At 40.0% G+C, this 14,827-nt stretch overlaps 2 protein-coding genes across 2 annotated transcripts; one reads left to right on the top strand and one right to left on the bottom strand.

Moving 5' to 3' along the window:
- Nucleotides 1-188: 188 nt before the first annotated feature.
- Nucleotides 189-6,037, bottom strand: rrm1 (ribonucleotide reductase M1 polypeptide; the record flags this gene model as incomplete). The annotated part of the gene is made up of 19 exons (XM_079238032.1): nt 189-671; nt 763-951; nt 1,635-1,730; nt 1,824-1,959; nt 2,053-2,129; nt 2,216-2,437; nt 2,528-2,677; nt 2,775-2,976; nt 3,066-3,145; nt 3,311-3,472; nt 3,572-3,655; nt 3,755-3,896; nt 3,974-4,136; nt 4,248-4,287; nt 4,368-4,427; nt 4,521-4,621; nt 4,927-5,104; nt 5,243-5,331; nt 6,019-6,037. 19 exons carry the CDS (start codon nt 6,035-6,037, stop codon nt 507-509), a joined length of 2,355 nt encoding a protein of 784 aa, XP_079094158.1. The 3' UTR covers nt 189-506.
- Nucleotides 6,038-7,079: 1,042 nt separating this feature from the next.
- Nucleotides 7,080-14,491, top strand: rnf121 (ring finger protein 121). The gene is made up of 9 exons (XM_079214296.1): nt 7,080-7,205; nt 8,662-8,699; nt 9,103-9,244; nt 9,740-9,894; nt 10,022-10,129; nt 10,842-10,962; nt 11,056-11,189; nt 12,243-12,344; nt 12,835-14,491. The coding sequence occupies exons 1-9, from the start codon at nt 7,107-7,109 to the stop codon at nt 12,953-12,955; spliced, it is 1,020 nt and encodes a 339-aa protein (XP_079070422.1). The 5' UTR covers nt 7,080-7,106; the 3' UTR covers nt 12,956-14,491.
- The last annotated feature ends 336 nt before the right edge of the window (nt 14,492-14,827 follow it).

Below are 14,827 nucleotides of genomic sequence, written 5' to 3'. Positions count from 1 at the left end.
ATTTTCTCTCTGAACGCAAACATTTAACCTTTGTAAATGTAATCATGAATTACTGTTCTTGCCTCAAATGCAGGATTAATATGTATATACTCAGGTTCTGAGCTATAATGAAAGCTTTACATACGCTTGACAATAGTGTAATAATGAGACGTACATTATGACCATTTTACAACAAGTTTAATTTCCCACACACATAAAATACAAACATGAAGTTCATTAATATGACGCACATATTATACAAATGTATTGATAAAAACACAAAGGGAAAATATTAATTATTTGTAGCCTATTAATTCTATACAACGATGCACAATTCATGATGAAACCCGTGAAAACATTAAATAGAAAGCGCAAAGATTTGTGACTTAAAGACAGTGGCATATGTAAAACCCTCGTTCCAACATCTTACACAAATAAAAAGAACATGGTGTTTCCTAAAATATATCTTTAATAGGGAAGCTAGTGGATAAGGGGAAGTGAGCTTATCTGAGGGAGTCACACTTCACTTAGGAGCCACACATTAGGCAATCGTCTTTGTTCGCTAAGGAACACACTATCTCCTCCTTGGTCTTGGTTGACTGGGCGTCCTTTAATTTCTCCTTGTTGAGGGTGAACTGGATGGGGTTCACAGCCGGCTTCGTCCGCAGGTAGTACATGCCGGTTTTCAGGCCCTGGAGAGACCAAAGAGCGGCATTAGGACGTAGTTTCGTGTCTCTTTGTAACAGCATCTACAAAGCCTTTAGTCCCCCACTCCTAACTTACCATCTTCCAACCGTAGAAATGCATGCTGGTCAGTTTGCCGTAGCTTGGCTCGGCAATATGGATGTTTAGGGACTGGCTCTGGTCAATGTAGGCCCCACGGTCTGCTGCCATCTTGAGGACAGTCTTCTGGGAGATTTCCCACACAGTTTTATACAGCTGCTTCAGTTCATCAGGGATCTCTTCAATATCCTGTGGAGTATGGACAGACGTTGCAGAGGTGTGGAATAATTGGCAGAAATGGAATATAATATTCATAACTATGTTTTCATCAGTGCATAATCACCTGAAACTAAGAATCGTGTTTTTGTTATCTAAGAAAAAGCCATTTATATGGTCTGCCATTTCCTGCCTGCTGTTTCTACAGAAGCCCAAAACGGACAAACTTAAGTTGAGTATTGATGCGCCCTGACATTACTGGTGTTTTTTTTATTGTTTTAGTGTCATTTCTTATAAGCTACATCGCCCTTCTCCTCTACTCTCTTATCCAGGAATGTCACTTATTTTATAGACATTTTAGATTTGTTTCCAGTGAGATATTAATTACTTTATATCGTGACGTTGCTGTTGTAAACATGACTGTTGATGCTTTAGAAACAATATTTAGTTCCATTTAAATTCCAATTCTATTCTGAATTGATTTGTTTTTAAAAGTAATTATTTAGTCATGGAGAAGAACAGAACATTGATAAAAGTAGCCCCAAGTAGAAATAAAATCTTGAAGATACCTATCCGTACCTGAAAGCCACCACAGTTCTCCAACACCCTTGGAAAGGGAGGAGTAAGCTGAGGGGTGTTTGGTTGGTTGCAATCTGCAACTCGCCACTTGATGCCACTAACTCTTACACACGGTTCCTCTAAGAGTGATCCTTTACCTGGATAGACCCGTTCTGCGCAATCAGCTGGTTCTTCATTTCGTCACTCCACAGTCCTCGTTCTGTGAGGTCCTTCAGCAGGTGAGGATTCACAATCTATGGAAGATGCAGAAAAGACACTTAACAACATTTCCCTATATGAACACACACCTTTGATGACATAAAGAAGAGAGTGCATTAAATGCTGACCTGAAACTCTCCCGAGAGCACCCTGCGGGTGTAGATGTTGCTAGTGTAGGCCTCGATGGACTCGTTGTTTCCCAGGATCTGGGCGGTGGAAGCTGTGGGCATTGGGGCCAAGAGCAGACTGTTCCTCACACCATGCCTTAGGACACAGACGGAGAAGCAGGGATGAGCCACAATCTCCACATACAGTAACGTAGATCCACCAACCAGGAAGACATTCAGGAAGACCTACTTGGCAATTTTCCCCTTCAATGTTGCCCAGTCACAGAGATCTGTTGGGGTTTTATTCCACATGTCGTACTGAAGGATCTGGAAAACAAAATGAGTTTGAAACTGAGCCCAAACTACTCTATCATATCCCAGGATGGATTCGAGATACTGTGAAAACCACTCACCCCCTTGCTAACAGGCGAGCCAGCGTAGGTTTCGTAAGGGCCGAGCTCCGCCGCCAGCACGCAGCTGGCCTCCAGGGCAGCGTAGTAAATGGTCTCAAAGATCTGAATGTTGAGCAACTGAGCCTCTGGGCTTTCGAAGGGATAACGCATGAGGATGAAGGCATCAGCCAGACCCTGCACACCGATTCCAATCGGCCTGTGTCGCTTGTTAGACCTCTCAGCCTGTAAAGCAGGACAGAGGAGCCATTTGTTAACAGAGCACATACGACCTGGTTTCATGGTAGACAAGCAACACTTGACAAGAGAGCATACCTCAATCACTGGGTAATAGTTGATGTCAATAATCTTGTTTAGGTTCTTGACAATGACTTTGGTGACAGATGCAAGCTTTTTGAAGTCAAAGGTCTTTTTTGGGGTGACGTACATGTTGAGGGCAATCGATGCCAGATTACACACCGCAACCTGAGTTGAATGAAGAACAAAACAAATGAGCACTGAGAAAAATAACGTAGTGGCTAATGTGAATATTGCAGAAACGGCAACGTCTACCGTCGCTCACCTCATCTTTGCTTGTGTACTCGACGATCTCTGTGCACAGATTGCTGGATTTTATGGTGCCCAGATTCTGCTGGTTGCTCTTCCTGTTGCAGGCGTCCTTGTAGAGCATGTATGGTGTACCAGTTTCTATTTGAGACTCAATGATGGCGTGCCACACCTGCTGAGCCTTCACCACACGCTTAGCCCTGCCCTCCTTCTCATAACTGAGGACATACCGGACACATGGGACGGGTTAGTTAGCCCTAAGAAGTGAGCCGTTGGTTAAAAACAGAGTTTGGTGTGCCGGTCTTACCGAGTGTAAAGCTGCTCGAACTCCTCTCCCCAGCATTCCTCTAACCCAGGACAATCGCTGGGACACATCAGAGACCAATCCTACAAGAGCAGGAAAGGCACAATGAGACATCCCCCCCTTGTAATGCTCAAGATTTTGCAGGAGCTTCAAACTACCACACACACACACAATGGATTACAGAACATAAAGCTTTGTTCAAACTGTAACCGATGAGAGTCAGGGAGGCTATTTCCTCAGCTACTCACCTGATTGCTCTCCACTCGTTCCATAAACAGGTCAGGGATCCACATGCCGAAGAACAGGTCTCTGGCTCTCTGCTCCTCTTTACCAGTGTTCTTCTTCAACTCTAAGAAGTCAAACACATCGAAATGCCACGGCTCCAGATACACAGCGAAAGCCCCGGGTCTCTGAATGAGCAAACACAGAGAGCGAGGCGATTAAACGTATTACCAGAGGTTTCTCCAGAGCAACAATGCCAAGCTCCATTGTGTGCTGCAAATCTCTACCTTGTTGCCGCCCTGGTCCACGTAGCGTGCTGTATTGTTGTAGACTCGAAGCATCGGAACCAGCCCATTGGAATTGCCATTAGTCTGAAAAAACAGAATCACTGTAAGCGATACAAAAACAACAAAAACAAAGCTCCTCTATATCGGCCTGATTTGAATCCCTGTGGTGTGCATTAAACTCACCCCAGCAATATAGCTGCCTGTTGCTCTGATACAGCTAACGGCCAATCCAATACCTCCAGCTGTCTTGGAGATGAGGGCACACTGCTTCAGTGTGTCATAAATACCTTCGATGCTGTCCTCGTTCATGGTTAGCAGGAAACAACTGCAAAAAAACCCCGCATCAGATTAGGGAAGGAAAAAAGAACGTATCACAAATTTGGTCAACTTGCCGGAAGTTACCTTGACAGCTGTGGCTTGTTGGTGCCAGCATTGAACAGAGTAGGGGAGGCATGGGTGAACCACTTCTCTGACAGCAGGTTGTAGGTTTCAATGGCTGCATCAATGTCTCCTTGATGAATCCCGACAGCCACTCTCATTAGCATGTGCTGGGGCCTCTCAGCAACTACAGAAGGAGGAAAAAAAGAGATTTAGCAAATAAACAATTGCAAATATCCCCAAAAAACACTGCATTCATAAACACACTTTTTAAGAAGCTAAAGGAACATAAACTCACCTTTGCCGTTAATCTTCAACAAATATGACCGCTCAATAGTCTATTAGAGCAAAGGGGACAAATTAGATTTATGATTCAAGAATCGGCTTGAGATGTTAAATGCAAAATGAAAAACATTACCTTGAAGCCAAAAAAGTTGTAGGAGAAGTCTCTGTCGTAAATGATGGCAGAATTGAGGCGCTGCAGAAGATAGAAGATATCTTATGTTACAAAATGAACATTGGAATGAAAGAAAAAAAACATGAACAAAATACCACAGCAAATGTGACTTACACCCTTGTTTTCCAGTACAACATCATACATCCCCTTGGAGATCATAGGCGAGGGGCGTTTATTTAAGGGGTTCACATAGTTGTAGAGGTCTTCCATCACATCTACAATAGCAAAGAGAGTACCCAATATCAGAATATCAGAACCCATAATTTAAACACTTTAACAATGTACAATCAATCATGTCAGGGTTTCTCGTAAAGCGGGAAACGCCATACCACAATGTGCAGCATCATCATCATTTATAGCAAGATGACTAAATTGATGTATAGTGCATAAATGGTGTTATTTTTGTATATTATTTGAAATGCAAAGTTATATTTATAAACACATGTATAACGTACACAAAAATCCAAACTTTTTCAATAGAGCAGTGTATTTTCTATGTTAATTTAAAACTTGTCCTCACCACTGAATACTTTCTTGGTTTCTTTGTGGAGATTAGAAACGGCAATGCGTGCAGCCAGGAGTGCATAGTCAGGGTGTTTGGTGGTGAGCGTGGCAGCCGTCTCTGCTGCCAGAGTGTCCAGCTCCACAGTGGTGACTCCGCTGTACAGACCCTGGATCACCTTCATTGTAATCTGGGTCTGCAGAAACATAGAAGGGGGATGTGCATGTGGGAGAAGATCACTGAATCAGAGTGTCAACAGTGTTGCTCATTTACGTGTTTTTTTGTTTTGTTTTTTTTAACATTGATGGGTAACTTTATAGTGGTTTGAACTCACAGGGTCAACAAAGTCAGAGTTGAGTCCATAGCAAAGCTTCTGAATGCGGGATGTGATTTTATCAAAAGTAACTCCCTCATGGCGTCCATCTGAAAAAAACGTTGTGTGTTAATATGTAAACTTATTCAGGAAATTTCTTAAGATAGATGATGAATATAACTGTTTTAAACGCTCAAGAAATATCCGTGATATTATATGGATTCCCTCTCCTGATCAATTATCTCAGATGAAGCGCGCGCAACACCTGTCGAACCAGTTATTATTAACAACAAAACCGTGCTACTTCGCGCCAATACTAGAGATGCCAACACGATTATAATAACGCTCTACTGACGCATCCATTAAAGAAGAAAGTTCTCAAAGCCTTTACGATAAAAAAAAAGGAGAAGGGGCGGGGGGTAAACACCAAAAGCTGTCGATTAAAACATTAAAAAAAAAAAAACTAAAAAAAAACGTTGTTCAACATAAAGACCGGCAACCAACCTGCAAAGTAAGAAAGTTAAATTGTCATCTTTTGTCCTCTCATAACTCTAGTCTTTGTTTGGTGTCTTGACGGAAACGCACCACACAAAGAAACATAAAACAGCCTTTAATAGCAGAAACTGAGTTGAAGAAAACTGTGCAGTGTTTCTTTTGAGTATTAACATGTATCGCATGTTAAATACATTTAAAGATTTTTCCAGGACATTGACACCCCCGTCACTGGAACAATGCATTTACTCGACAGTATTTGCAAGAAAGTTAAACTGCTAAAAAAAAAAGCCACGCTACTGTACCTCGCTTAATGACATGCATGTTGGCAACACGGCAGCTGGTTTCCTCAGACAGCAGTCGTTAATGCTAGATTCTCAGCCTCCAAACAAACACAACGCCTGTGGTTTAGAGTTGTTGCAGCAGGTTATTACACTGAGGACAATCGGCTCACACGGTTGAATCTTAAACTGAGAGCGCCAAAGACCCACAAGCCAGTTACACTGCATTGTGTCAGCGGCTAAGCCAATCAGAGGAGACTCGGGCTTTTGAACCAATCACATCACATTCTTACATCTTCCGGTGACATTTTCCCGGCAAATCTGGCGGGATATTGGATAATTTAAAACATTGATGCCATGTAAGTAGGTTTGCTTCATCTGTACTGTGTTGCAATATATACAAATCTCTAACAACCACATATGATTGTCACTTTTTATTTTACTACGTGTCTCTTGTGTGCACTGCTGCTGTAATCCTGCAATGTACCCACTGCGGGACTAATACAGGATTACCTTATCTTTTATCTGAACAAGGTGTGACTCACAGTCATGTGTATTTCCCCCTTTACATGATTACTACACTAATACATTTTGAGATTATATAAATACGCTGCAATATAAGCCAAATGGCAAGACTATAGATCATGTGTAATATTCCATGAAGGTATGAAAGCAGTACACCTGGTGTTACAGCCATTACAGCTACAATCATCATTTTTGTAGCACTTCCTGCACCATTCAAGAAACGTAAAAATAAAATAAAAATAATAAAATAAAAATAATAACAATAAACAGTGAATATGAGTATTTTACTGTACTTATAATGATGTTCAAGGGTGTAGCCCCCTCACGTGTATAACGTTTGATAAATTAAAGCTCTGTTTAAATATTTTTTAGATTTGTATGACTATTAAACAGTAAGTGCAAATTGCAAGTTATATCTTGACTGGAGCTGTGTTCTTGACTAGAACACAGAAAGTCACAGCTTTACTATTACTAAATGATTTCCGGGTTTTATTTTGAAGAAACAGAACCCAAAGCAGACCGGATGTGACCCTCTTAGGTTTGCTGCTAATGGTAATGGCCCGGAACGGTAAAGCAGCACTCCGAAGATGGCCGGGGTGTTCGAGGTGGAGGTTGATGGTGTAGAGCACGACCATGGAGTACAGCATCACGACCATGGAGTGCAGCATCACGATGAACCGCACCAGGTAAGAGCAATGGGCTACAGTGAGGTACTGCGACCGATACAAGAGATGGCGGTGACTAAATACTGGAGTTCCAGCTGTCAACCGACTTTGTGTTTGCTAGCTGACGTTATTCCCGGGTTTAGCCCAACGTAAGCAGCTAGCTCCTGTTTAGCTGTCAACCAAGCCGAGGTGTGGGGTCGAGATATAAGTTACATGTGTGGTCCATTGTACCGAACTGATGGCACATTGCTCGACTAAAACAGCAGCGAAAGAGAGAAACGCCCAGAGAGCGTCAGCTGTCCTCAGCTAGCTAGCAGGCTAACGTAAAAACTATGCAATTTAGCTTCGTTGCTTTAATCTGGTCAAATTGGCTCAGGCTGTTATACAGGTAGCGTTTTCCACACCCGTATATTTACCGCTACGTTCAGAAGTGCACTCTACAAATACAGTCGATGTGGCTGACCGGGTCAAAGGTCACGCGGTGCCATGTCTGCGCTAAGGGCCAAGAGGTGTATCGGTGTCAAGCCACGGGGGGAAGCAAGCAAACCACTTCCTGCGGGATTTCAATCTTCTGGTCAAACCTGGATGATAAACTGAGGTCAGAGCAGGAGCTCACAGGGGACAAGAGACGCCACCAAGTGAACTGAAACGAGTTCAAAGTTATGACAGTCATGAGTAGGTGTAGTTACCTAATGTGCAACAGAGGCAGAATAAGTGCATGGCTGGCGTCATAATAGGCTGACAATTTACACATCCAATCCTATTGTTTGGTTCACTTATAATTTAAGTTTAAGGGTTTGGATGGAAATCTGCAACTGGTGAACCTAATGTACATATTTTTGAATCAAGTGTGATGCATGTTTGGTTAGCATCTATCTATTCCTAATACTGTTCTTTTGTTATAATAAAAACAAGGGCAAATGAGGACTTAAACAAGAAAATGCACTATACTTCGCAGCAGGATGTGTGATTAGAATAATTAATAGTCATGAACCTGTAGCTGTATACCTGTTAGTGTAGCCACTGACAGTCTGCATTTATGTGCATTTTTTTTGTCAGCTAGGAAGCTCCCAAGAGAACATTACATGAGTTATTGCTGGCAGCTGTTCATTTGATTCAAGTTAAAGTAGCTAAACAAGCCCAACGACTTGGGAGGGACTGAACTACTAAATACACATGGCAAGATTTGATAAGTTAACAGTTGGTAAATATAGATATTTGGGAGGGTTGTGTGCACCCAGCTTTGACACACATCCATCTTGTGTTGCTGCTCAAAATTGTAATGTTTCAATTCAAATAGTTATTTCATATGCTTTGTAATTGGTATGCATTGTAAGAAACAGGGTTTTAAAGAACATTGGATGCTTGACACTGTGGTTAGGTGTTATTATAGTTGTTTCTGTCTTCAAATGAGGTTTATAGTGTGCACTCTGTGTCAACAGTAATGGTCCTTATTTTGTATATTTCCTTTCTTTAGTTTGATGTGTCCAAGCTTTCACCAGAAGAGAAGTGGAGGTTAGTATCTTTGCCACACCCTTAATGGAAGATGCATTTATTTTTGTAACATTATAATATGATTATTTTCTCTGACATGTGCTCGGATAGAAAAAAAACTTAAATCTGTACAACACAATTCTGTTTTTGCACTCTGGTGCAGAGTAACATTTGCGGGCATTTTAATTTGTTAATACACAAGGTTTTGGGGAATGAAAATAACTATATATATATATCTCCTAATCGAGAACCTTTAGACAAGTATTGAAGTTCACACGTTTCAACCAGTTCACCGTCATGTCCATGAGAAGACACGAACACGCAGAGGTGTTCAGTACACCTTTAAGGACACACCCATGTTGCAAAAAAACATACGGCTCCTAGATACATAATATCAGTTGAGTATGTTCTTCTTTCTCCGCAGGGTGGAGCATGCAAGAATGCATGCCAAACACAAAGGACATGAGGCCATGCATGCAGAGATGGTGCTGATCCTCATAGTCACACTAGTCGTCGCCCAGCTAGTCCTCGTGCAATGGAAACAGAGACATCCAAAGTCATACAATGTAAGACACACAATCAGCTTGTTTGAGATTTGTATGTAATGTTTGGAAATACCATCCTGTGAAGACACATCATTAAGAGGGGAGAACATACTATGCACTGTCTGCATTTTAAAATGTCCTGTCCATGAGTCAACACATGGTGTATTGTATAAAGGGATATCAATAATAATTTCCTCATTTAACGATAATGGTATTTTCCTTCTTGTCCCGATCTATCCAAATATGAAATGTTAAGTGCCTCTGTTTTTATGATTACACAATGCCTGACGCAGGTAACTTTTTCTCCCTGATGTACATGCATATTCAAATGTAACTGTTCATTGAAATAATTGTGTTAATTGCAGAGTTTTGAGCCTTTTTTAATTACCCCAAATATTTTTTGTTTAATCAAAATATTTGGCAGTACCACTGCAACCCACAAGATGGTGCTCTGAAGCCCACCAATGTTGTGGTTGTGAACGGCTGTTCTAACATGTATGCTCTGCTGTCTTGTAGCTGGTGACTCTGTTCCAGATGTGGGTAGTTCCTCTCTACTTTACTACCAAACTGCACTGGTGGAGGTTCCTGACCACATGGTTTATCTTCTCTGTCATCACAGCGTACATCTCTTTCCGTGCCACTCGCAAGCCTCTAGCCTGCACCACACCGAGGTATAACCATCGTTTACACATAATCCAATTGCTGTAAATGAAGAGGTCTGCCTCTCCATTACTGTGAATTGAACTGTCCATGACATATTCTGACCTAAAACATATTCCTTCTCTTTGGTGGCTGCAGGTTGGTGTATAAGTGGTTCCTCCTTCTCTACAAGATCAGCTATGCCACAGGAATAGTTGGCTATACTGTTGTCATGTTTACACTTTTTGGTATAAACCTAATATTCAGGTATGTATTGTTTGTTCCATATTATTTCATTGGTGTTAATATGCCGCTGTTCGGTACTGACTTGACCGTCAAAAAAAACATCTCAAAATGCATCAGATTGATGCTTTAAAAATATTAAAATATGGAATATTTTAATTTTTCTTATGGGGGCGCATGCCCCCGGACGCCCCTAGAGGGGTAATATCCTTCTCACCTTTTTCACCCCTGACCCGTTTTCATGCCTGTACATTAGTTTAGTGAAGTTGTAACTTCTGTTTAAAAACAGATTATTTATTGACAGTTTTCAAACTAAATGAAGAGCTACATACAGTATGCGCAATTTTTCACAGTTGTTAATTAGCACTTTTCCAGATCATAATACGAAATGGCCGAACAGGAAAGTACCTCAACGCATCCTATGCGATGTTCCAACAATTTTCCACTTCCTACCTAGAAATGTCCTGCTACAGCTGATGTTCCAAACAGATTTTTTTTGTAGCTTTTGTACGCAAAGACAAATATGTAAAAAGGTGTTTTGGTTAACAAAACATATTTTATCTTTACGCCAACATACTAATATTTAAAGCAAATTATTGTTGTCTTCCAAAAAGGTAATTTTAACTGTCACTGCAAATATATAAGAAAGACATATCTGTTTTATGAACAAAGTAAAAGTTGTTTTTTTTTTACCACCTAAAGCAGGATTCCTTCATACGGTGCCTTTTCTGTCCAGGATAAAACCAGAGGATGCAATGGACTTTGGCGTTTCACTACTATTCTACGGTCTGTACTACGGGGTCCTGGGACGGGACTTTGCAGAGATGTGTGCAGACTTCATGGCTTCAACTGTTGGGGTAAGTCAGCAGATTGCAGACGCTGTATGTTTCTTTGGAGGTAACTGCTGTAGGATAAAATGTAATTTAGACTTGTATCTCTCTTTTTTTCAGTACTACAGTGCATCTGGCATGCCAACCAAGCACCTCGCTGACAACATCTGTGCTGTGTGCGGTCAGCCCATCCTTGTAGATGTCAGTGAGGAGGGGATCATTGAGAACACATACAGATTATCCTGCAACCATGTGTATCCTTCCCTGTGAGATATAGACATGTTTTTATGATACAATCTTTTTTTTTAAGCGGTGAAGGAGAAGTTGAGCTGCATGATGCAGTATTTCACATCTATAAAATGCATAGTCATCATGGATATATTTCCAAACTGTATTGTGTACTCAATTAGCTGCTTAAAGGGGAATTGGCAGTTATCTAACTTGACCTTTATGTCAGACTGTTGATGTTGTGAGGGCCTGTTCATCTGAATTTATATTACTTCCTCCATGGTAGTCTTCTGCTGGGCTCGTCCACTGTAAATAAAATGCAACTGTTTACAGATTAGCAGAGAGAATGTCATGCTGCGAGATAATTATAGAGCCTAAATCATATATCAGCAGGTTGATATAGGTGGCTGATCTGCCAGTTAAAGGCAGATAGGGAAAAAACATTTCAGTAGATTATTGTAGGCTGTTTTTTGGCAGCTAATTTGCATATTGTACGTTTGATATTTTTGTGTTTGTTGTTGTAGTTATTTTAACGGTTATCAGATATTTACTGTTGCTGCCAAATCAAACATTGTAATACTGAAAAAAAAACTATTATCGGCCAATGTGCTGTTTAGTTTTTTTTTTTACATCCCCGAAATATGGACATAAATCCACTAGTGTTCAATTTTAGTAATTCTATGAAAGTTGAATTTCAATTTAAATCTTGTTGATTTGATACTCTGCCGGCATAGTGACATTATTTGTGCCTAGCTCCAGCAAAAAAATATAACATTTTAGAAGAAAAAACTAAGCGATTTATATAATTTGCAAATAAGTGCCTTGTTTGCTTGTTCCGGTCTTGTTTTCTATACCAATTAAAATGACCTGTCCTTATAAGGCACTAATGATGGTTTTCTTGCTTTTTTTTTTTTTGCTGGCTTTTTTACATATTTACATTGATCAAACAGGTTGAATGGCTACAATATTAATGTTTTCATATTTCAAATGCTGCCAAAAGTAAGCTTTTCAAAACGATGACATTTAAGGCAGTGACTGATGCTCTACAATACAGTACCGAGCCTTAACTCACCATCCAGGTTCCATGAGTTTTGCATAAGAGGATGGTGTATCGTCGGAAAGAAGCAGATGTGCCCGTACTGCAAAGAGAAGGTGGATCTGAAGAGGATGTTCAGCAACCCGTATCCTTTTTCATCTGTTTTGTTGTTTCTGTGCTGCATTATTTCATCGTTTGTCTTAATTATTCTTAAGTTAATTGTTGTAATTTTAGAAATCACATAAGACTGGATAAATGATGGGGGGGGGGGAGGGGGGAGGAGAGAAAAGTGAGAGTTGGTCCAAATTTAAATTGGGCCTTTTTACAGATGACAGCCAGCCAGTGTTCAGGAAACCCAGTCATGCCAAGTTACAGGAGAAATGCATCTTTCTTGTCACAGTGGGGGAATGCCAAGTTGAGGTGGAGTTTCTAGGCAGGTCATTGTAGGCTATTTGGAACGAGATGTGAAGCATTTATAGGTTGTATACGGAGTTCCTGTTCCTTTTTGTGGCTCAGAGACTTCAGACAACTGTGCAACTCTATATAATAAATATAATGCTCAGAAATTATTTAGGTACCCATTTATTAATCAGTATTGATTTCTATTTTGTATTCCTTAACCCATTTTGTTCTAGTTGGGAGAGGCCACATGTCATGTATGGACAACTTTTAGACTGGCTTCGGTACTTGGTGGCCTGGCAGCCGGTTATCATTGGATTTGTGCAAGGCATCAACTACGTCCTGGGTCTGGAGTGACCTGCGACTCAGAAATGGACACACAGACCATACGGAGATGATATGCACTGGCTCTAAAGGCTGAGGGCCTAACATTGAACTAAAACACAAATTAGAATTGTCTATACTTTTTGTATATATTTATAGGCACATACTGTCTGTATTTACAGTTTATTTGAATTTAATTGGTAACCTGAATTTGGATGTCTTGTCAATTTCCCAGGATTTGCTCCACACAGCATTACACCTTGATGATTGGTTTGTGCAACTTATGGCCTAGTAAAGCGGTTCTAAAAATCATTAGAGAGGTGCTTTTTACTGAATGATGTCTTAAGTGTTTGTTAATTCTTAGTTCCAGGATCAGGCTGGAGTTTTTCATCCTCATGTCTGATGACTCACACATGGGTAATAAAAATTGAATGGAAATCAACATATGTAATCGCTCCCTGGGCCTCCAAAGTCCACAGATGGAAGACATTTTGCTGCTGCGTATTTGATGTAATCACTCATACGAACTCAAGTGACATCATTGACAGTTTCCTAAACGCAGTCAGTCATGCGTCATGTGACCGGAGGCATCGTCATCGTGGGGAAAGAAGTGCTACTTTTAGTGAACCAGAATTCCTCATGCAGTAGTTGATGATATGGAACTGGATGTTACAGGATTTCAAAAATGTCGTCACTGTCTTTGTGGACACTCATCAATACGAACAGGAAAAACGTATTTACTTTGACCTTTGTGACTCTTGTACAATATCTCAGACACTACGTTTCTATGAGTGGAGGAATGTTACTGTCTACCAAACAACCTCTTCTGTTTTCATTCACACAATTCACTATTCTTACATTTTAGGTCCACAAAAAAAAAAAAATCACCTGTGGTTGTATCTTGCCTTATAGATAGTTGTGGGTTTTTGGTGCCAGCTATTTTCTTTGGAACTACTTTCTACAAAAGAAATGATTTCTGTAAAACTTTTGTGTTCTGCAGATTATTTTAGATGACTTATTGCTGTTTTTTTATTGTAATTTTTTTAACGCTGACTACATTTAAGTCAACTTGGTTGTATGGGGCGGGGGCAGAAATCTCCGATGTCCCAAAGCCTGGTCTAAAAACCCAAACTATCTGCATTGGCAAAATACCACTAGAGGTAAGTGAAAACAAATATAGATTTTCTTATTAAATATTGGTGAATATAAACTGTTCTGAAATTGGGGTATACCAGGAAGCACAAACCAAAGCTATGATACCAGTTAGTAACTTGACAAACTATTGACTGTTCAAACTACATATGATTAGAAGAGGACAGTAAACGAACATATTGTAGAATGATCCTTTAACTCAGAGTGTTGATGTCTTATGTTCATGTGATCTGTTCAAGCCAAGGTCCCTTTATGTGTATTTTCTAGTCCAAAGATGCTGTTGTTTTTTTTTTGCCGGTACCGGTCACAGTACATTACAACACTTAACCTGGACCACCAACTCGAACAGAAAAGGGACTGTACAACGAGGCTAACATGATCCGTTTGTTTTGTTAATGTTTTGACCAAGTTCAGTTAATAAATGTCATATGGTTTAGATTACCTGTAGATGTCTGCATCCTTGAAGTTTATTTTTCCAACACTTAAAGCCAAGTTATTGTCCACTGAATATATATATATTGATTTAAATATAGATAAATATAAATATATATATATATATATATATATATATATATATATATATATATATATATATATATACACACACACACACACATAATATATGTATATATATAAATTAATATCTAGATACAGAAAATTGGAATCACAAGACCGAGAGCTGAGAATTAGTCAGCATTTCTGATTTAGGTAACCAGTGTGTGTCAACAAACTGCCAAAATCTGTTTGGACTAG

The sequence above is a fragment of the Taurulus bubalis genome (genome assembly GCF_910589615.1).
Source record: "Taurulus bubalis genome assembly, chromosome: 2".
In the NCBI taxonomy this organism is placed as follows: Eukaryota; Metazoa; Chordata; class Actinopteri; order Perciformes; family Cottidae; genus Taurulus; species Taurulus bubalis.
The sequence above is the reverse complement of the archived record's forward strand: the minus strand, read 5'-3'. Positions and strand labels throughout refer to the sequence as shown.